A 22,900-nucleotide genomic window follows, 5' to 3' on the forward strand; every position below is an offset into this window, starting at 1 on the left:
AACCGAACAGTTCTATCTTAAGTACTGGCTGTCAAAATATGATTGATTATTCAAGGTTTATTCTACATCAAGAACACCTGAGGGTTTGCCAGATGATTTACACTTGGATGTACATTCAGCTATACTATGTGCATTTTTAATTTGTGAGTTTCAAGGTGAATCAGGTGAGAACAAATGGGCGTTGCTGTAAATTGAAGTGTTTACAGTAGGACTGGATGAGCCTGAGCCTGAGCTCTGGCATGTGCAGTGGCCTGGTTAAGTATGTCTGCCTGCAAAAATAATACAAGCTGAAGGCTAATGCTTCAACGGAACAATGCTACCCCCTATTGGAATATGCAATACTGTCAGCTCATGTCGGAGAGGAAGGAACAGGGCATCAATCAAGATTCAAGATTCTGACATGTATTTTATTTTATTACAAAAACATACAGATGACACAGAAAGACCAAACTGATCATTCTGAATATGAATGTATTTTATGGAACAGAATGAAGAAGGCTATATTCAGCCTGCCTAGCTCAACAGCTGAGCTGCACACGTTGTTCTGCCTTTATCCTGGCAGAGGGTTGGCGTTACACCATGTCTCATTTCCACACAGGATAAATCCTCTTTCCTGTCAGGAGAAGATGCACTCAGACACATTCACAGAGAGCTCACTAGCCCGGAGTAAAATGGTGGCATTAGTGGCAGGTGTCTATTTGTCCCCCTCGGGCCATGTCACTTTGATGTGGTAAGGCTTCAGTTCCTCTTCAGACACAAAGTCAGGTGCTCGACTCATCAGGTCATGACCACGGAACGACTTGGGGAAGGCGATAACATCCCTGATGCTGGGGGCACCAACCATAATGGATACCAGGCGGTCAAGTCCTGTAGGAACAAAAAATAAAAAAAGATTTCTGAATAGTACGGATAAACACTGCCCATGTTACTGTATAAACTAGTTAAAAAATAAAAAAAACGAATTCCCATATGTACATTATGATTAGAAGTGCGTGTCAAATGAGGGGTCACTGCAGATGTTTCTGATGAAAACTCTCCATGTCAGTGGCTTTAACATTATTTTAGAATATCACAACATTAACGTCTGGCTGGTCCCCAACCCATTTCTATTTGAAACAAATCCTAACTAATCAAAATATGCCGTAATTTATGTCAGTTTAAGCTCCCAATTAATAGACGAACCGCGAGGAGCTTGCAGGAGAACGATCGTGTACTGCAAGACACAAATGAAATAGCTCTGACTGCTGAGCAGCATATTCCCCAGCTTACCCAAGGCAATGCCGCCGTGAGGAGGGGCTCCAGAATCGAGAGCCTCCAGGAGATGAGAGAGCACGGAGAGGTCCTCCTGGAACGAACAAGAACATATCAGAAAACCCACTCAGGGCTGTGGATCCGACCAGCCCGGGAGAGGTCAGGCCGCACCTCTCTGACCATAATGCGCAGGCAAGCCAATTACCGGCCCGCAACGAACCAAAGACACGTTCCAAAAAGATTACCTGGAGGATGGTCTTCAGAATGTAGCGCTGCTCCGAGGCGCTGTGAATACGAATGGAGCCTCCTCCAATCTCACAGCCATTCAGAACCAGGTCATAATGCTGGCCGCGCACCTGAGGTCCAGACAGAGGAAGACGGGAGGTGCAAGCTTAAGGGGATTTGGAGATAAAGAGCTAAAGTGGGCTTGCACTGCTTCCAGGGCTGCTTCACCAGGCCCAATGTCTCTCCGCTAAGTGACTTTAGCCCTGATTCAATGAATCAATATCTGACTTTCCAGTCTGCTTGGCTCAGGATGAAATCCTCTAGTGCTTCCACTACATGAAATAGGCCTCTGAAATATTTATGTTGTAAAGTTTAACGTTGTGGTTATCAATAGTTTAAAGTTTAATGACTACAAATATCCACACACACACAGTTGCCCAAACGTAGCCTACATCAAGAATAGTCCTGCATTTAGTCATAAAATAAATCTCAAATATTAAACACTCCGAAACTGTACCGCAGAATCTCTGGCCTGAAGAGTAGGATTACAGGAGCTACAGCTTACCTTGTGAGGCTGAGAGTACAGGAGAGGGGTGTCTTCCGGGACGGGAGCAGTGAACGGGTGGTGAGCTGACTCCAGCTGCTCTGGGTCGTCTTCTTTGGGAAGGAACAGGGGAAAGTCCACCACCCACAGGAAGTGAAAGACAGAGGGGTCACGCAGCGCCACACCGTGGCCCTCAAGCAGGTCGGCACACTGCAGCCTTAACTTGCCCAGGAGAGGGCGCTAAGACGAGAGGAGGAGAGGGTCAGTATTAGTATCAGTATCAGCATTATGGGAATCCACCTGTTCCCAGCCTAAAATCCCCAAATGTTAGGTTACCTATGGTATGTCAGGTTGTCACCTCTGATCAGTACATTAGTCACAATGGAGTTTAGCAACTGTAATGTTTTGTGGAGGGGTTAGTTTAAGCAATCTGAATTTATGGCTTGTTTTAAACTTCACACTTGCTTGTTATATACCACCGACTACATTCGTAATGCACTGGCTAATTAGTAGATGCAGGTGTTTACCAAAAGTGCCTCTGACACCTTTCACTGACCAGTGGTTAGTACCACTAGGGGAAGCTCCAAAGACTGGTTACTGGTCAGTGCCTCTGACAACTTGCACCGATGACTGTTTAGTATTGCTAGGGGGAGTTCCAGAGGGTGTTCAGTGGTAACTGGCCAGTGTCACCATCAACTTATAACTTATACTAAAGAATGACCAGTGTTACAAACCTCTGGTCAGTGCAATGTCCAAGACACTGACCTGTAGGTAACCAGTCCTTAGACCTCCCCCTAGTGATACCAATCAATGGCAACTATAAGGTGTCAAGAATGACCAGCTGACCTCTCTCCTAATCAGGCAAACCTGCACAATGAAACCTCTGCACCACTAGTTAATAAGACCGCAGACACAGACAAGCTCTTGAAAATTAAAGCATTGCAAATCAATAATGTGCAACAGAAACGAAGCACGTAGATACTGACTTGAGCTAAGGATTCTGGCCTTGAGGATTTTTGTATTTTCTTTTACGAGCGAGTGAGAGCGGTCTTTGCATGAGCGAGTCTCTTCAACTCCACTCCCTTTCTCCATAGATTCTGTTTTTCACTTACCATTCCTCCCACACCCTCCTCACAAAAGCCTGCTATTGATCCAAAGCCATATCAAAGATCTTTCCTTTTACACTAAGCAGCAAGCCATCACTTTCCAAGCCAGACACACCATCTGCAACAACCGTGAATAATACTGCAGCTGAAACCTTATAAAACGAGGAGGAGGACATCAATGCACCATTTAGATCACAGTTTACATCACAGTCTTTCTGAACAGGACAGAGTAGAAGACAGACGCCTTGAAAGCAGTCACTTTGTTTTGAAGTTCTCTAATCAAACTATATGACAACTATCCCTCCCTCTCCCCCTTCCAACCAACCTCAAACATCTGGATTAATTTAAGGCCTTCGACAACGAGCTCTAATGATGCTAAATCTGTATAACAACACCATTAGCAGACCACAGCTGAGCAGGAGGCGGGTGACAGACGAGCTGGCTGCTTTGGGCCGGATGACGCGTTTACTCACCATGTGGTCCCCAGTGCCGGCGGCGAGAAGGACGAGGTCTCCAGCACTGGCTAGGGTCATCTGGAGCAGCTGCAGCCTGGCACCTTCCGAGAGGAGCCTGCTGAGGGGCGACTTCAGAGAACCGTCGGGCCTCACCAGCACAATGCTCACGTCCTGCGGAAAAGTGCAAACTTTAAAAAAAAAAAAACACAACACAAATCCACACAAACGTACATGCAGACACAGACACAGACACATGCATGCAGACACAGACACAGATGACACACAAACAAATACAAAAAATAGACACAAGCACACACAATTATCCTCGTCCCCAATCTTGGTAAGAAATGCAGGCATTCTGGAAAGGGTGGCATACAAAGAGTACACCAGTAAGTATGAGAGCAGCGATTGGAGAGCCAGCCAGTGGCAGACACACCGAACAAACACACAATATCAGGTGGTATCGCCCGCATCTGTATGTGCACAGAATCATATTGCTTTCAGCACTAAGATAAAATGGTGGATGTTTCCTTAAGCAGGAGAAAGTTTTGAATTGAGTATTATCGCCAGATAATGGTCAGAAGAAGATTTATACACAGAAGATGGACAGGGAGTGGAAGAACCATCTGCACATATATAAAAACGGGAAAGATGATTAATTTTTTTGTTTAAAAATAGTCTGCCTTAGCCAACAAGATTAAGTGCAACATTTTGTGTCTGGACTTGGATTGACTGATATAGATAACTGAACTTTATAGATAAATGTTCCATCAGCATTTTCTGCGCATACGACTAGCGTCTCACTTGAAGTGTATATACCTGGTTGAACTGTGTCTTGGCAGTTTCTTTGAGGGCTTCTAAGTCTTTACCCTTAAGATGTTTCTGAAATCAAAGAAAGATTAAGGATAAATTCACATTCTACTCTCACACTCAATATGGAATGTATTTGTTTTTTATTAATAAATAATACATTATAATTATTTGTTTGTATTCATAACCTTTGTAGCACTACATAAGTGAAAGAGAGAGAAAAAAAACATTGTTCACTCCACTCAACATGGCAAAGGGGAAAGGCCAGGCAAAGGATGTTCTACTTACAGCTCCATCTGGCACACGGATGGCCAGGACACAGCCTCCTGGTTGCTGAAGAGCATCCCGAAGGAACTGGATTTCAGTGTTCCCAAAAGCTTCACTAACATCTACGAGCTGTACAAACACAAAGTAAATACTTTATTGAAATACACCCAAATAAAATATCTATACAGATACAGATGAAACATTTCTGTCATTACAAAAGATGGTGGTCATGATGGTCAAAGAATAAGAATCATCGTTAATAGTGTTGACTTCTTTGACTATCGCATCTACCTTCATTTCAAATCTGGTGTCCGGTTTGTCCACTCCATAATCTCTCATGGCTTCTTCATAGGTCATGGAAGGAAACGGCGTGCTCATGGTGCCCTTCTCGTCTGGCCACGCATACTGCACCAGGCCTTCAATCAGGGCCTGGATCCCAGCCTGATCTATAAAAGACATCTCAATATCCACCTGCAAGGACAGACAGGACATGGAGACATTACAGAAGCAGTTGCAGTGAAGGCACGAGGTTTGAGTGCTGATTTTCATTCAGAGCGGCCTTCAGCTCTGCCTAATAAGGCGAGCTGGTTGGCTGACTATGTGGGAGTCAGAGAACCAGGCACATCATTAAAGCAATCTGTAGAGCTCAGCTGCTCTGGTCACACTCCTCTGCAATTCTCCCTCTCAGATGTGGGGCTGTGTTAAACATATCATTACCTGCGTGAATTCCGGCTGTCTGTCAGGCTTGGAACCCTCGTCTCGATAGCAGCGAGCCATCTGAAAGTACCTGAGACGACATTAAAACAGAAAAAAATATCAGCAGTTTAAAGCTGCCATATCCAGGTGGAATTATATTGTGACGAGTTACAAAATGTGTTCATCCACTTTATATTTGTCAACATTGTTCTATAAAAGCTGGCAATATATTTGGCAACACTGCACTGTAAAAGCTGTTATTATATGGCAACGACAGTACGAGCGTTCTGATTGGCTAATGCGTAGTCATGCCAGCCGCGTATTGCCCTCCCCACCGGTACACAAACATCACATAATGAAGAGCCTTGGTGGATGGGGGTAATGATATGTGTATTTATCTCTGTTTCACACCATCAACTATATAACATCTAAATGAATTTGAGAATGCTTTAGATGCTTTCTCCTTGTATGTCTTGAACGATCTACAAACTTGCTTATACAGTTCAGGACACTATCAATCAACTGATTTTTAAAATTACCAATTTGATCCTTTTTCTTATTAATACCGGTACTTCATTTGAAGACTTAAAGATCGAAGATTTAAACCAATTTAACGCAACTGTAACTGGCTTCAGCTTAATGACGACTCTAAACATCCTGATAATGAATTACCTGTCCATGCCTGCCACCATCAGCAGCTGCTTGAACTGTTGTGGGCTCTGGGGTAAAGAGTAAAACTTCCCAGGCTCCCCAGAAGGTACAACAAACTCTTTGGCTCCCTGAGGAGAAGGGTGGAGAGAGAGGTGAGGAAGCTTCTTTTGAAGGAAAAATTATATATCAGAAGGAAGGTAAACTGCTATGGAATTGGTATTAATCATAATCAAGATAGAGAAAGAGGGAGAATGAAGTGGCATTTTCAGTGGATGATAAAAAAAAGACCTACACCAGGCGTTCTTTTAAATAAGGTTGGCGTTTCCACGTCCACAAATCCTGCAAATAAAGTTGTGAACAGTCATATAGTGTATGAGTTTACTGGCCTAACATGCACTAAATTCAGAAAAAAATATATAGTGTTCCTACCATGTAGATTGCAAAGGTATTCTCTCATTTTCATCACCAGACGAGAGCGTACTCTTAAATTATACTGCATCTGTGATGAGCGGAGGTCAAGGTAGCGGTACTGCATTCGAAGAGCCTCTGATTTCTGCAAGGAAAGCATAAAACCAGATTTGCATTTTCATCTGGGACAGCCATCAATCATACATTCTGAGTATAAATGACACTTGACCAATCAATCTCTTTTTTTTAATGATCAAAAACTTGTTATGCATGGTCCTTCCTATAAATACTCACTTTGACAAAATCTTTAATTTCAAAAGGCAATTTTCTGCATTTATTTAAAACTTCCAAGCTGTCAGCACAGACCTCAACTTCTCCTGTGGACATTGTCTGAAAGAGACATGAGAAAATAACACAAAGTTAAGCATTTGCTTCAACACCAATGCTAATTCTAGCCCTTCTTTTAACAAGGTCTCACACCAACCTTGTTCTCCTGCCCTTCTGGACGAAGCTGCACCTTTCCCCTCACCATGACAACAGACTCAAGGGGCAGGTCAAAAAGAGTTTTCCTAAGAGCCTGTTTAGACCAATGACACAAGGTTAACACAATAACATTTGTGAAAGGTTAATATTAAACAAAACCTGAGACTTGACCTAGGCTATGTGAAACATGTATAAATGTTTGCATAAATGTATATATGGGATAACATTCACAAAAACAATTTAAATGCACAACAGTGTACAACTTACCTCATCCTGGGGGATGAGGATTTGAACCAGTCCACTGAAATCTCTCAAGATTACAAATAAATCCTGTCTGTAAATGTGTGGTAAGTCATTATGAAATTCTCAAAACTCCACACATAGGCAGATAAGCACAGATATGCAGAATGTGACATAGTGCGATTTAGTTTGCTCTGACCTCACGTATTGCACCCAGCCATACAATGTTACTTCCCGTCCAATGTGTGTCGAGCATACTTCTCCACAAGAATGTGTTCTCAAAGAGAAATGATTATTACCTGTTAAGAAATACAACATTGACATAAACTCTACAACAAGATAGAAAATGGGCAAACGTCCACACAACAAACGTTCAGCATGTTGATAAAAGAGTGATTACTGTGACTGTTACATGAGATTGGGTGCTGGCACACTGTTATGATCTGTTTCATCAAGTCTTGATTTTGAGTTGGGTGATTTACCTGAGGTGCTGTTTGAGATGCCTCTGAGTGATGCGTGGGTCCAGATCCAAGAAGCCGTGATTCGTGTAGTGGCACCCACCTTACGAGGGTAGAAAAGTGCAGTTCTTCCCAGAAAGGAAGTTCTCAGTAGAGTCAAACACAAACCTTTCCGAAGCAGAGTCTTGTATTTGCATGACATTTTCTTCACGTTGTCCACAAAGGCGAAATGATTTCAATAAGATGATTTCAACGTTGTATTTACTGATACATGATGTAACGTTAACGTTACATAGCTACTGATGCATAGCTAGTTCCATGCAACTGAAGTGCTAGATAATACATACATATGTATCATAATACTGCTTGACAGTAAGCAACAGGTAAGATTAAAACTTCTGTCATACGTGAAATATAAAAAATGTGTATTACCGAACACTGATGGTGATTTATAGAAATAAAGACTCATCTACGGTGATATCGACCCATGAGTCTACAGTAACCTTCCCGTTTAGAAAACCCGTTGCGAAACGAAAAGTGCGAACAAGTTGCGCATCATTTCAAAGCACTATATAACTGTGATAGACCAGACATGACAGGTTAGTTTTATCAACACACGTTGTAGTTTGTGTCAAAGTCATGCAAAGACACCGCCTTCATGGCTGGCTCTGGTTCGTGCCGCTCAAGGAAATCCGGTAGAATCACGTGGTACAAAATGGACCATACCAGTTAATAGGAATTCAAATTGTCCACTGAAGATTGTAGTTCGTTTGAATCTAGTAAAGTAGGTAATTTCACGAAGTACGTCATTGTGTCAGTTCTGGTGTTCAAAACCAACATAAGGGAATGTATTCTTGCGGGTTTGCTTCAGCATACATTAAATACACCAACCTGAACAAACAAGCTGTCGATTTTTCTTCAATCGACTTGTAAGCCTACCCATTGCGCTGTATCCAAAGAGCGGAACGATTGGATAGCGCGATGTTCAAAAAATAGTCTCGTCTCCGTTTGCCAGCGATGGACGTACGAAGGTACAGTTGAATAATATTAGCAACGGCTTGTAAACATAAAAAGATGATAGAAATGCAGTTAGTTCAAAATGTCTTTAGCCTGAGCTTCATTATGACCGTTTACAGTAACATGCTTGCAATTTATAGCTAGCTAGCTATCGCTAGGTTTCTTAATTTGTTGTGGAATTAACGTTAGCTGTTGAGCTAAAGTAATTTACTAACTATATGGTAACAAAGACAACTAAGACGAGCGAGCAATGTTGTGTCCACGAGATAATGTTCCTAATAGACTTTCTCTTTACGACGATATTAAATCTGTGCCATAACTAGCTGTGTACAAAAAATATTAAATCAACGTTAACACTGTCTCTGTAACAACCCAGCGCTGTGAGTACTCCTGTGACCCAATACACCACACATCGACGAAGTAAGAGCTATGGTCGAACCTTTGATGCAACATCGCGTTTCTGCTACACTCCTGGGCAGCTAACAATCACAAGAATACAAACAAGCAGAGAGACCGCCAAAGCTCGCAAAATAACTGTAAGTAAAGGACATTGCAGCAGTAAGAATGACATGTAACATTAGATAACAATGTTATATCATCACAGCTACCATTTGTTTTTGAATCATGTGTCACGCCTTTGTTGTTGTTTTCCTCTCTTTAACAGGATAAGGTTGACCCCGAGCAGGTGGCCCTTTTAGTCAAAAAAGAATGGAAGCTGTCATACGTCACACCCTTATATCAGTTTAGACATACCAAGTTGAAAGTGTACTCAAGGCATCTATCTGCCTTTATAATGGCAGAAAAACAACAAGGCATGGCAGTTGAAGTTGGACTTGAGGCAGGCTTTAAAGTCACATTTTCTACAGTACTTGGAATGGCTGAGACAAAGGATGACGCTGAGACTGTTTTCATACAGGTAGGGCCTGTGCATAACTAGCACTTTATGAAATCTACTTTCAAGTGTTAAATGTTTGGGTTACATTAATGTATCATCTCCACTCTCTCCTGCGGTGACAGATTCACAATAAACCAGTGTTTGCTTCTGAGGGAGACGCCCCTAAGGTTGTGTGGAGTGGATGGCTGACCTGCATCAATGGTGACCCAGAGTACCTCCAGGCTCTCCCCCCAGAGTTTGTCAGTTTGCCCTTGTTCTGCTCAAGCGGTGCAGAGTCTCTAACTTTCTTGGTCAAGTCATGGTTTGAAAGGACGTTTGACTGCAGCTTCGGATCAATGGGCCTCGACCCCACCGATCTCCACTGGCTCGCCGCCCTTTGGACTGGTTGCCACAGTGAAAACAACATCAGATCTCTGAAGCTGGTGTGGACGCTGCCTTCTCAGCCGCCTCTTGACGTGTCGCTCACGGTGAACGCTCAGGATGCGTGGGACCTGTGGGATAAGGTGCGTCAGCAGGACAGCACAGACAACTCGATCAGCATCGAAGAGGTGAAGCGCTTCATAACGGGCATAGAGTCACACTTCTTCAGGCACTTCAAGGTCTACCTGTCTGCTGGGGTCCTGAAGAAGGTTTCCACAGCCCTGGGCTCCGTTCACCTAGATGGGAAAATCAAGGTAGGTTTGCCAAGCAGATTTATGTAAAACCAAAGGGCTACCTAGGATCCCATTTAGAAATAAATGTGTCGGGGATCGGGGGTAAGGTAAACAGGTTGTTTTAAATATTGGGGACATTAGGGATGGATCACTTTATGACTAAACACATTTGGGGGACAACTTTTGTACAGATTTTATTATTTTTATATTGGAGTATGGTGAGTATGGCAAAATCACCACTCACTTTTATCATTCTGTGATTGAATTTGCACTGGTTCTTTGAGCTCTGTCTTCATGAATTGGATGCCTTTATCCTAATAATAGGAAGAAACTAACCAATACATTTGGAATCTCTTCTTTTTTTCCCCCTGTAGATCACCTGCAGTGACTACATGACCACTGTACTGACACTGTTAACCGAATGTGCCATCCTCAAGATGCCAATTTTACCTGGATGTTAAATCCCACGTTGCCCTTTTTTAAAGCAAATATTCGCCATGGATCTTATTTATTAACTTTTCCTTTTGGTCCTTTGGATATTTATGTCCACAGTACCTGTGTTTAACATAACAATACTTTCATATTACTGCTTTAAATGTAATCTATAATCTTAATTGATATCTTGGTATTTTGTACATTCATCTGTTTTTTTATGCTTTCAGTTTAAACAGGGACCTGACCTTCACAGAGTAGTGTGTTGAGTGCTGTTTTTTTATTGTTCTTTTAATATTTCTTTGAAATAAATGGAAAGTGCAGTCAAAATGGCCTTTCTGGTGTTTACTACTAGATAAAAAAAAAAGAAAAATCACTTCAAGTTACGCAGATGGAACACACATTGCAAGTCTTTATTAAGCCAAATGCATATTCATTGTTCGACAGTTAATACCCTAAAACATCAGTGACATGTGCAAATGATAAAATGGAAACTGTGTTCAATGCATGGATGACAACATATTTAAACAAAAGAGAGAAAAAAACACCTCAGTAATATGGGGCAATATCACTGGAAGTATCTGGCAGGCCCAGCAAGACGTGAATGTGAAATGCATATCATCCGCCAATTAATTAACCCATATATATATATAGATATATCTCACTGTGTTTCACATGTCTATACCTTCAAAACAAAACACAAAAAAGGGTTAAAGTGCATGGTCCAATTAATTTAGGTGTCCTTTCATATAAAAGTAAACAAGAGTGATTGTGTATAACTGATAACTTCTAAAAAATATTCACCAACACCAGCAATAGTAAAGTAACAGTATAACTTACTTTTCCATAGCCTTTGAATTGGAAAATGTCAACGGCAAGGGTTGCACATTCCATTTAGCAATGCTTGGTGAACACCACGGTACCAGAACTGCAATCTACAGGTCACTGAAGATGAGGCTATAAGAAGTCACAGTGCATCCAACTCTGATGAATTTTTTTAACTAACTGAAGGATTAGCTTATTTTGGAGGTCTGGGGGCAGAGTAACATTACCGTCTCCCTAGCCTCTTCACTGCCTCTTATAGCCTCTACAGCAGCAGGACGCCACAAGGCCTCTCTTAAATTTGGGGCTGCAAAGAAAGCAGATGTGTCCACTGCCTTCAGAGACTAGACTAGTCTAGACCATATCCACTCAAAGCTTTCCCATGTCCTCGGGAACAAACAAATGTTCACTGATGTCGCTGCAGAGACGGCTGAACAATACCAGATCCTCAGCTCGAATACCCCCGGTCCTCTCAGAAGGCCTCGAGTTGGTGTAAAATGCAGTCCAGTGGGGTATGAGAGCAGGGTCCGCCAGAGGAACTGAATGACCAGCTAAAACAGAATGACTCGGGTGGCGTGGCGTGGCGTGGGGGTGACTCCTTGGCTTGCCATCGGAATGGCCAGAGATCAGTTACAGTCTAGAAAGTCCTATTCTTTTGCATGACGCACAATGTCTGTACGGGAGGCACCAGCGGAGTGGGCGTGGGCGTGGGCGTGTTACCATATATGTGATTCACAGTGAGTCATTTTGATAACACCAACTCCTCCTCCCAGTCTTCGGTAATTCATCCCGCCATAAAGCCTGTCGAGTTGACAAAACAAAGTTGTGGTGTTGTTTGAAGCCAGTAAAAATAAGAAAGAAAAAGAGGAACAATAACAATGATGATGATGATACTACTACATTTTTACTAGTTTCTTTAAACATCTTACCTCCATGTATTAGCATCAGGATCATACACCTCTATTGTTTTCAGGTATGTTGTGCCATCAAAGCCTCCTACTGCCATCAACTGCCCATTCACAACTGCTAGACCCACCTGCAAGAGCAAATTTAAAACATTCTGCAATAGGCTTGTGAGGTTCTTTAATGGTCCTATATGATCTTTGCCAAGAAGCTCACATTGCTTCGGTACTAAGACAGTACCTTAAAGGTCACTGTACCAACCCTAATCATTACTCCACCTCATCTAAACATAATCGGAATTTGGCTGGTGTAATCAACGGCTACACACCCCACTTCTTCGAGACGTCATGGCGACCACAGGGGACCACTGATTGGTTCTAGGGTTGTAGCGCTCGGCGCTGCTCAGCTCTGTGGTATCGTCCCGGCCACCCACAGAGTAGATCATGTCCTGGTACACGGCACAGCCCAGGTGCTTCCGCCTGGTACCCATTGGGGCCACTGTGTGCCATCTGTTCTCCTGGGGGTTATAGCGCTCCACTGCAGACAACAACACAACAGCCAGTCAGTCAATCAGACAGGAAATCACAATATCATTACGTATTGCAAATATATGTAAATATACACATGCAATATGCACAAACTTATAATGAGAGTTTAGAACTGCAGGCTGCTACATGTGATCAGAATGGAGTAGTTGAGCACCTGTATTGAGAGGGGACGTTCCATCTGATCCCCCCACTGCGTAAAGAAATCCCCCCAGCACAGCGACTGCCACACCTAGCCGTCGGGTACTCATGGAGGCCACTCGTGTCCACTTATTCTCCTTGGGGTCATACCTGCAGACAGGGGCGACAGGACAGATATGAAATGCATGTGTTGCCTCATTCTGTTTTGCCATGGCACCGCCAGGCAAGAGGCTGTCAAGGTGGTGAAGGCTGACCATCTTTGTGAAGATACTGCCAGGGAGACATCTGCGTAATGCGGGATTTGACGGGTTTAATTTTGCTGTTCTGTATATGCAATGGTCATCAAAGTTGGCCGTGTGTGTGTCTTTGTTGGTTTGAGGCATGTGTGTAAGGTAGACATGCCACAGGCTCTTGGATTACAGTTCAGTGGATTTGCCAGCTGAGAAATTATACAACACAATCCTCCAGTTGATCACACACCAGGCATATGCTGGCATGCAAATGTAGAAACACCTGATTCAGTAGAATTCATGGAAGGTTGTTAGACTTACCTCTCTACTATATTGAGACAGGAAACTCCATCTTGACCTCCAACAGCATATAAATAGCCTCCCAGCACAGCTACGCCTACACTGGTTCTACAAGTACTTGTGGGGGCCACATCACTACTCCACTGGTTCGTCTTGGGGTCATACCTGTGGGCACGAAAACACACCATCACACTTCTGTTTATTTAAAAACTAGACAATATGCTACAAATCCCTGATTCACAAACAACATGCTGTTTTCTCACATAAATGGAATTATGTAGTTACTATTTATCACAGGGCATCAATTCCACTATTTTCTTGTGACATTTCAGAATGATTATGCTCAAGAACATGTCTAAAATGAGAACTAACAACCCACATAGTCCTGAGAGGGCTATTCTTTTCCCATACCATCATGCAAAATAAGACATCTGCCAGGAAAGGGTATGTGAAGCATCTGGTCAGTAATAGTCAACCATGAGTAACTATGAGCAGCCCACCTCTCCACACTGTTTAGGTATGAGGAGCCGTCATGGCCGCCGACTGCGTAGAGGAGGTCGTCCAGCACGCTGACCCCGACGCCACAGCGGCGCTTGCTCATTGACGCCACCATGCGCCACTCGTTTGTCTGCGGGTCGTAGCGTTCCACGCTCGAGATGGCATCGCCGCTGCACCAGCCCCCCACTGCCCAACAAGAGAAGGAAGGGAAGATTTCAGTCCCATGAGTCATCGCAATAAATCCACAGAAGTGGAAAATGTGAAATCAATGTTTTTACTTCTTTCTTCTTTCCACACACACACACGTTTCCCTTCCCTCTTTCTTTATCCACCCCCATCTTAAGAGCTCAGTTTCAATGCACTCCATTTTTCCCCTGTTCAGGAAAGATATCCCTGACCAACATACAGATGTGCTTTGTTGTGAGTCAGGGGCTGGGCTGGGCTGGGCTGGGCTGTGGGCCTGGTGACTCACCTGCAAACAGAACCTCCCCACAGCGAATGGGCTTGCGGGGTCGCGTGCGCGGGCCTTGCATGAGGGGACGCTCTTGGGGCAAGAGGAGGTAGTTCTTGGCTTCATCCACCAGATCTCTGAAAGATGAAAGGGAAAAAAGAAAGATGTGAAAAAAAGAAAGTGTAAAATAAAGGACACATCTGCACTAGGTGAGAAAACAGCGTGTGTTCATAACTGGGAGCGAGATGGACGCCATGGTAATTAAAGGCTGTCCAAAGCTCGAAGGAGATAATAATAATGAGGTGATATTAATGGAGCGGCTAGACGAAAACCCTCGTTCTTAATCTCTGACCTCTGGAGTTTACAGTCGGAGAGCAACAAATCAACATGGAATTACAGCACGACCAAACCCACCTGCACTCCTCATCGCTCTTAATGAGGGGGTCTGACCCCACTGTTCCCACCAGGAACTTGGGACTGAGAAGCGGAAGACGAACATGCTGGAGGACCTGTTGCCATGGAGAGAGAAAAACCCTTGAGAAATCTGTTGTGTGGGTAATGTCACAGTTCATCTTTTATATTCATTCATGTTAGAATGGAAAACAATTCACATGCAAACACTGTGCAACCCTCCAATGTGCGTCAGGGTCCTGTTGGCCTGCCGGGACTTATTTTCTGATACTGACCAGCGGACTATACATTATTTTATTTGTCTTAACCATTTCCCTTTACTTAGTTTAAGCTTTTGCTCATCCATCTTCTATCTTTTATTATTTTACTGTTAACTGCTTTAAATGTCCTAAATATGTTTTTAGTCCTTTTAATATTCCATTTTATATTCTTGTTTATTTTTATTGTCAATTGATTAACCTCAACTGGAAAGCAACTACTTTGGTAAAACTCCTGTTGATTTTGAATGTGCTATATAAATAAATGTGCCTTGACTTGATAGTGTATATCTACTATCAGGGGTGTGTGTGTGTGTGTGCTTGCGTGTGTCTGACCTGTGGCAGCTGAGGTCGACGCTCCTGGATGCTGTATTTGACCCAGGCCATGACAGCGTTGAACACCTGCTCCTCACTCCGAACATTCAGCTCATCACTAGAAATTATGTCTATGAGCTGATTGGCTGGGAGAAGCATGAACTCCTCGCTCTCCATCACCTGGCACAATGAGGGGGACCACACATATGCGCGCACACACACACACACACACGGAGACAGACACACACGGACAGACACACACACAGATACACTTTTTGAAACCGCTTCTGACTCAGAAGCACTACTGAGCTGTAACATGAAAACACACACACACACACACACACACACACACAGAGAGACAGACAGAGAAAGGAAAACACCAAAGCAGGACTAGCCTGTCCCCTCTCGTGAGAATATTCACTGGCCAAGGACTTGGAAAGACTCTTCAGCCTCAAACTGAAACCCAATTCCAGCACATTGCAACAGGGCATTTTGTATCACTTGCCAAGGTGGTGTTGAATAAATTATGCCACAAAAAAGGGCTATTCCATAAACTTATACCCTAAGCATTGAAACTCTTCTTGTAGCACACTTTGCAATGTTTCAAGGTCCTTAGTATGCCTGGAACATTGTAATGTTCAGCTAAAAGACACAGACTTTATGTTTTGAAGTGTGAGACTGCACACTGCCACTCACCCCCCTCCCCCTCCCCTCTAATTAAAACACAGGGGAGAGAACCTGATACCACCAGGGAATCTGATTCAGATGCCTTCCTTGGGGTAAAAATAACAAGGAGTTGCAGCGTCATCAAGGAAACCTAAGACACACTGCTACTGCAGCTGATACTGCTGGCAGTGAGAGCAGACACCCTGAATTCTGACGGGATCAACTCTATTGCCTGGAAGTGGGGCTAAAATTGGTGGCAGTGGCACACAGTCACACAAGGGAACACCAAGGGCTCGGTTCCTAGCGAAACCAAAGTAGCCACAGCACTTTGTTGGTCTGATATCTTTTGCCTTTCAGCTAACTTGAGGGAAGCAGAACAGCATACAATCTGAATAGAGAAGAAGGAAGGCAAAGCTAGGGAAGTGACACGGTACACAAGAGATGACAAGGATTGCACATAATGAGAGAATAGGCAAGACACATTTAGAAACAAGACTTGAGAGTGTGAGGTTGTGTGTGTGTGTGTGTGTGTGTGTGTGTGTGTGTGACTGGCAGACAGTCCTCACCTCCTGGAAGTTGTGCTGTGTGAACTTGTCTGCGATGCGCAGCAGCTCGCGACAGGAGTGTGTGTCTGCGAAGGCGCGGATGCCAAGGCAGTTGGAGGGGTCCAGTTGCCGCTTGAGGAACTCGCAGCAGGCCTCTTGGATCTCAGCGAGCTGCAGCAGACATGCCGCCGGCAGCAGGGTCTGCACGTTCCCCTCCTCCACAGTCACCTGCCGGCACACAGCACAGCATCAACCACACACCTGGACAAATGCTCGTCCTGACATTAATGAAAGTGTACATCCATGTATATAAAGTTTACACACAGACAGTGTGCTTGTTAGGGAGAGTGGATGGATGGATGAAGGAGAGAGAAAAGGGGAAGGGTAGAGAGACGGAGCATGCGAGACACAACAGAAGACAGAACAAGCAGCATGTGGGATTTATTCCAGTGCTAGCCCTCCAATCTCTCACATTTCCTCGGCGATAGTAAATCTGGCAGCATGCCTGTCTGGGTATTTATTTGGAATGAGAGGTGCTACTTGTGTTCTACATCCAGGGCCAATCGAATCAATAACAACAACAAATCTACAAGACAATCCAATAACAAAGTTCCCTGAACCCCCGAGGCATACCTGTGAAGTGTAGGCAAAGTCAATGAGCAGCTCCATTGCCCGCTCGTCGATGTCTCGGATCACCACCTCCGTCTGCCTGCTCTCCGCCAGCTCGCCCGTGAACATGGCACGGAAGTAGGGGCTGCAGGCCGACAGGATGACCCGGTGCGCGTAAATTTTCTTGGCTCCGACCACAAGCACGACATCACACAGCTCACGGTGTTTGCGGAGCAGGTTGATGACCTCCAGCGTCTGACGGGGGTGCTTGTCCGACACATAGGGCATCCGCGCAGGCTGGGGGACACCCTCAGGGAGTTTGTTGGGATCACCAAGGGTGCAGCGACTGGTGATGTCCATTCCGGTGTTATCTGGGCGTGCACTGGTACCCCTGGAGGGGGGGGGGGGGGGAGAGAGAGAGAGAGACAAAACTATGAGTGGCACTGATTTAAGTGGAGTATGCCAGACTTTTTCCAAGAACTGTTTGGGTGCATGACAATGACGTAGGTATTCACTGTATGGTGGCCTAATCCAGTGTTCAACTCCATCGTCAGCAAATGCTCCTCGTAATAAACAAAAACCAAGGTCAGTCCTTCAAAACATGCCATATGTCAGCAAACACCTTGGAGTGTTGCTGATCCAATGCTCTCTGTTTAAACATGTTTTCCTCCCCCAAGGAGTTTAGGTTTTCAGTGCAGTTTGTTTGTTTGTTTGTCTGTCTGTTTGTTTGTCTGCAAGATTACAGAAAAACTACTGGCCCATTTTCATGAATCTTGGTAGAACGGTGCATGGGCCAAAGAAGAATCCTTTACATTTTAGAGGCGATCCGCATCATGGGGCAGATACACAAATTATTTTTCACTTGCCCTTCTAGTTTCTTTAAGCATTTCCTAAACCTTACCCACAATTCTGCATTGTCCAAAATAATGTAGCCATGGTAACGAGTAGGTAACCTAGCACTCTAAGCACAATTGTTTATGGTGTTTAATGGGTAACACGACAAAAAGCTCATTTTGGATGGGTTCAGAGTGCAATTCCGCACAGTCTGATTTCTGTCTCCACTCATGACCACAAGCACAAGAGATAGAGCACAGAAGACTGACAGCATTCCCCAGAGATAAGCGATATTAGGAAACATCTCAATGCTCCCTTACTGATATTTAGGTCCACACACTGATAATTCGCCAACACTGGATATAAAGTCTTAGACTACAAATGCAAGTGAGATCTGTGGTGTTATTAGATCTCATCATGAATTTAATAGAACAAAGTATACTATTTGCTCTGTTTGTGTGTGTATGTGTGAGAGAGAGTATGTGTGTATGTGTGTGTGTGTGTGTGTGTGTGTGTGTGTGTGTGTGTGTGAGAGAGTGTGAGAGAGAGACAGAATTAAGCCGTGGCATTCAGGACAGAGAACCCAATCCTAGAATTCGGACTTCCCCAAGATCATTATTAATCGCTACACATAGGTCAGAGAGAGTGCAAATCCATTCCCTGTTTCTCTAGCATCTGTTACAAGTCAGTGTCCTCAGCAGGCCTCAGCAACTCCCGTCATCCGCTGTTCCAATTGTACCCCTAATTATCTGCACTCTGTAGACTAGCCTTCTATCAGCTTGCTCAGTGTTGGCACATTTTCACAAACATCCAGTCATTAACCTTTTTCTGGCACTGGCTATTGGACAATATGTTGATATAATAATGTGGCCATTGTTTAATCAAAATGCTAACCAAACCAAACATCTAGCCTTATTCACAGCTGCCAGAAACTAAATGACTGAATTCAACTCTAAATGAAGTTGATTCAACGACAGAGCCTAAAGAAAAAAACTATGGTTGAACTGCTTCAAGAAATGGATGTTTCACCTCACTAATTGCACACAGAGTATGTCTTCATGGAAAGTATGTGGTTTATTTGTGTTAAATTCCGTTAAACGTATGATTAGCACAACATGATATCTAGTCGATAGTGTGATGTGGACAAAAAGAGGGCTGAAATAACCTTTTCTTACCAACCTGCGCATTGGCTTTCCGTCCATCCACAGAAAAAAACAACCCTTCGTGGTTCACCTTTCAGTTCACCTGTAATACAGATATGAATTAAGTGAGCTATGAATTCACATGTAGATTATCTTTCAATAATTCCTCATTGGAATAAATTTAACCAATTGACTAAAATGGGAGGCATTGGTCTTAGATGTAGGTAACTCAGAAATACACGTAATAATGGTGAAAACAATCAAATAATCTGAAACGTGTTAATGTTTGCAACACGTCGTATTATTTGTAGTAGGAAAATGCTAAATTAATGGCTGAAGAAAGCTCCCTGCCTTTAGCTAGAAATGCTTTCGGAAAACATAAACATTATGACCATGACATGATATGCAGTAACATATGGCATGTAAGTAAAAGTCCCGCAGTTAACGTCGCAGTGTTACTTTCCTGCAGATCCCTTCTCAGAAGTACCACTAAGACAGTTAGCTCTCCGCTACCCATTTTATGCTAACTGTCACAGCTTACGTTACAGACTTAACTAAACTGTCTGTTAGGTACGGCTGACTTAACATTGAGAGTGTAAACTGTCTACCTAAATTGCTAATCAACTACACAGTAAACCTGACTGTCGGTTAGGTTTGACCATAACTTAAATAATACTTAGAAGGCGCTAATAAAACTATCACTAACGTCATCGCAGCTACCCGCTAGCTAACTAGCTAGATTCCACAAGTATTCGCATAGGATTGAGTAGAAGTGGCTTCAAATAGCCTACAAAGCTAGCTCACTATTTCAGTTCGAGGTTGTCAGTGGTTTCCTCTACATACACATGGTTAAAATGCCGACAAAACTAAACGTAAAAGCATCAAAAATACCTCATACGTCCATTAAAATGATAAAACATCCGAGTCGAAATGGCTGAGAGTGGGATTTCATAGGTAAAACCGAGGAGGACTATTTATTTCTTCCTTAAACCCCAGGCAGGATGTGTGCGTGGAAGACGCAATCCCCGGGTAAACAATTGGCCCTTCTTAGTTCCGCTACAGTAATACGGTATATATATATATATAAAAAAGGTCTCGCCTGTAGGCCCAATTCATATATACATCATACTTGGCCTCTCCCCTAATAAATATATTTTAACACATTCGATTTGAGAATCTCAACCATGCCCCTTTGATTTGCACTGTTGTCCAAGTGGAACATGCTGTGCAGATGTAGGATCTATACAGCCCATGCCTAATGACAGTTCTTTCCTTACTGTATCAATAGATAGACTAAATCTATATAGGTTATGGAACTGATCTGATGTTTTGTTACATCATTATCAGGTATGAGCCCAAAGTGTGCCTGAAGTTCGTAACAGAAAGGTCTACTCCATTTTAATCTAGGATGTAATGGTCCCGGTGTTATATATTCTGCAGTGAAATGACTTTAAAGCAACCCGACTGTTCTTTTTCTCTTTTCTGAATGGGTTAAAATTAATGATTTGTGGAAAATGTAAGAGTTCTGGAATACCGTGAACACGGAGCACTTAACTTGTGGCAACTAGTATCTATGGAGACGGAAAGAAACACGGACTCTTGATTAATACGCGTTGTAGAAATGAAATCCAGCTGTGTTGGTTCTGTTTACCAGTTAGCATTAGCAGGTGACGTCCCGGGAATACAATCCATTTTGCAAAACGAGCGCGACACAAATCAAGAACGGCCTGATTTGTTATGGGAAAAGGATGACATTGGAAGAAATGCTTTGTTTGCTGCGAGTATGTTGGGACGAAGCAATGTGGTTCGAGAACTTATTGAACAAGGTGCTGAGGTGAATACATGGACAGTGAGGGGTAGGCACGTTAAAACTCTTGCACGAATACTTACTTGATGATATAGGGCTACATAGCTGCTGTTCAGTGAGAAGCCTCTCTCTCTCTCTCTCTGTGTGTGTGTGTGTGTGTGTGTGTGCGTGTGTTTCGTATTTCCACCAGGATAAATAGCTACATAAACAATAGAAGAACAGAGATGTAGGCGACCACAACAAATGTCGCATCATCCATCCATAAAACTAACAGTGTCAACTTTCAAAGGCATTCATTTATGTTATGAGCCAGAATCCCATACAAAATACATGACACAACATGACAAAACGATTCACTTTGCATAGATTTTGAATTCTCTATGAATTTAAGATGGATTTGTTATTGGTTTACACCTCCAGGTTATTCTCCATTGCACTATTCTGCCCTTTGGGGTCAACTTGATACCCTGAAAACTTTGGTGGAGCTCGGTGCCGACATTCAAGCTACAAACTTCCGTGGGGAACGGGCAAAGGAAGTTGCGTCTCGCTATTCAAAAATGGATTGTGCTGACTATCTTTCCTTGGCTGGTGAGGGAGAGAAAGTTTCAAATATCAGGGCACTGTGTTCAAATGGTTCCAGGTTACACAATGCTCTAACATTGACTGCATCCTCCTCAGAGGCCAAACAGAGCTTGCAGTCATATATCACAATGGTTCGAGAAACCCTAGCAGATCCAGAGAAACATCATGGGAAACTGAACAAGGAGGACAAGGTAACTTTACAATTATTAACTCTCTTCTTGTTCTTGTTCTTCTTGTTATTGTTATTGTTGTGGTTGTATTGTTGCTGCTCACGTAGATGCTACATCATACATCTTATACCCCTTTAGAATGCCTGTATTAACGCCTGCACAGCAAAGTCAGATTGGATCCTGAATTCCAAAAACCCAACAACTCAAGATTTCCGTGATCAGAGAAAACATCTTGAAGATGTCCTCTCCCCTATTATGGCCAAGTTAACCCCTAAAGGTAATAACACCGCTTAGTGATCACCCACACAGTTAAAGCACTGAAGTAAAGCAATTCATCATGATGAAATGTTTACACCCTTTTCCCACCAATCACACACACACACACACACACACACACACACACACACACACACACACACACACACTCACACACACTCACAGACTTAACCTTAGTAGAAAAGTAGGCTACAACAATGCCCCGTTTTATACACATTGCCATATTGTGATACCTTTGTCATTTTTTCCTTGTTTTAACAGCTTCGGCAACCTCCCAACTGAGTAAGCAGTGATGCAAATCTGGATGTTAAAGATTAATTGTCTCAAAATTCTGCTAAAAAAACTGAATGAACACGTCCAGATGTCCTTACATCCACACCAAAATAAAGAAATGTGTTTCCAATTTTAACCAGTAGGTGTCTCAGTGGTGTCATGATTTGAACAAAATATGCTAGTGAATATGATGAATTTGTGATGTACTTCATTAGATTAGATTAGATTAGATTCAACTTTATTGTCATTGCACAGAGTACAGGTACTGAGGCAACGAAATGCAGTTAGCATCTAACCAGAAGTGCAAAGTAGAAGAGTGCAGAGTATGTGCAAATGGTTATATAAATATAGATACATATGGTATATACAGTATGACATAAGATATAAGTGGTATGAGCAGTAAGAACATGAGCAGCAATAAAGGTGATTAGTGCAGATGTGATATAGATATGTGTAAAGTGCAGATGAAGTACAGGTGAAGGTGGCAGTAGAGGTTATAAGTTATAAATGAGGTAGGAGACATGATAAGATA

General features: G+C 43.1%; 4 protein-coding genes across 5 annotated transcripts; 2 read left to right on the top strand and 2 right to left on the bottom strand.

The window, feature by feature from the left end:
- Positions 1–386: 386 nt before the first annotated feature.
- dars2 (aspartyl-tRNA synthetase 2, mitochondrial) lies at positions 387–8,256 on the bottom strand. Its single transcript, XM_012825764.3, has 17 exons — positions 7,619–8,256; positions 7,336–7,435; positions 7,164–7,230; positions 6,898–6,990; positions 6,708–6,803; positions 6,435–6,558; positions 6,298–6,344; positions 6,027–6,133; positions 5,376–5,445; positions 4,950–5,129; positions 4,680–4,787; positions 4,401–4,463; positions 3,600–3,752; positions 2,042–2,260; positions 1,497–1,607; positions 1,270–1,345; positions 387–867 (listed from the first exon to the last, which is right to left on the bottom strand). Exons 1-17 carry the CDS (start codon positions 7,794–7,796, stop codon positions 695–697), a joined length of 1,965 nt encoding a protein of 654 aa, XP_012681218.2. The 5' UTR covers positions 7,797–8,256; the 3' UTR covers positions 387–694.
- A 43-nt stretch (positions 8,257–8,299) lies between these two features.
- Positions 8,300–10,921, top strand: cenpl (centromere protein L). Its single transcript, XM_012826239.2, has 5 exons — positions 8,300–8,625; positions 8,988–9,147; positions 9,276–9,527; positions 9,629–10,180; positions 10,534–10,921. The coding sequence occupies exons 1-5, from the start codon at positions 8,612–8,614 to the stop codon at positions 10,618–10,620; spliced, it is 1,065 nt and encodes a 354-aa protein (XP_012681693.1). The 5' UTR covers positions 8,300–8,611; the 3' UTR covers positions 10,621–10,921.
- A 64-nt stretch (positions 10,922–10,985) lies between these two features.
- Positions 10,986–20,289, bottom strand: klhl20 (kelch-like family member 20). Of its 2 annotated transcripts, XM_012826222.3 has the most exons (13): positions 20,152–20,289; positions 19,298–19,363; positions 17,309–17,675; positions 16,697–16,903; positions 15,486–15,644; positions 14,896–14,990; positions 14,503–14,618; positions 14,033–14,216; positions 13,554–13,697; positions 13,019–13,152; positions 12,645–12,853; positions 12,343–12,449; positions 10,986–12,214 (listed from the first exon to the last, which is right to left on the bottom strand). In XM_012826222.3, exons 2-13 carry the CDS (start codon positions 19,318–19,320, stop codon positions 12,130–12,132), a joined length of 1,830 nt encoding a protein of 609 aa, XP_012681676.1. In that variant the 5' UTR covers positions 19,321–19,363; positions 20,152–20,289; the 3' UTR covers positions 10,986–12,129. The 2 variants fall into 2 exon arrangements, with proteins under 2 accessions (XP_012681676.1, XP_012681685.1); XM_012826231.2 differs by lacking the exon at positions 20,152–20,289 and having other exon boundaries at positions 19,284–19,365.
- A 139-nt stretch (positions 20,290–20,428) lies between these two features.
- On the top strand, positions 20,429–22,509 carry ankrd45 (ankyrin repeat domain 45). Its single transcript, XM_031563004.2, has 5 exons — positions 20,429–21,116; positions 21,488–21,655; positions 21,746–21,840; positions 21,958–22,096; positions 22,357–22,509. Exons 1-5 carry the CDS (start codon positions 20,882–20,884, stop codon positions 22,386–22,388), a joined length of 669 nt encoding a protein of 222 aa, XP_031418864.1. The 5' UTR covers positions 20,429–20,881; the 3' UTR covers positions 22,389–22,509.
- The last annotated feature ends 391 nt before the right edge of the window (positions 22,510–22,900 follow it).

Source organism: Clupea harengus, chromosome 25 (genome assembly GCF_900700415.2).
Source record: "Clupea harengus chromosome 25, Ch_v2.0.2, whole genome shotgun sequence".
NCBI classification, from domain to species: domain Eukaryota; kingdom Metazoa; phylum Chordata; class Actinopteri; order Clupeiformes; family Clupeidae; genus Clupea; species Clupea harengus.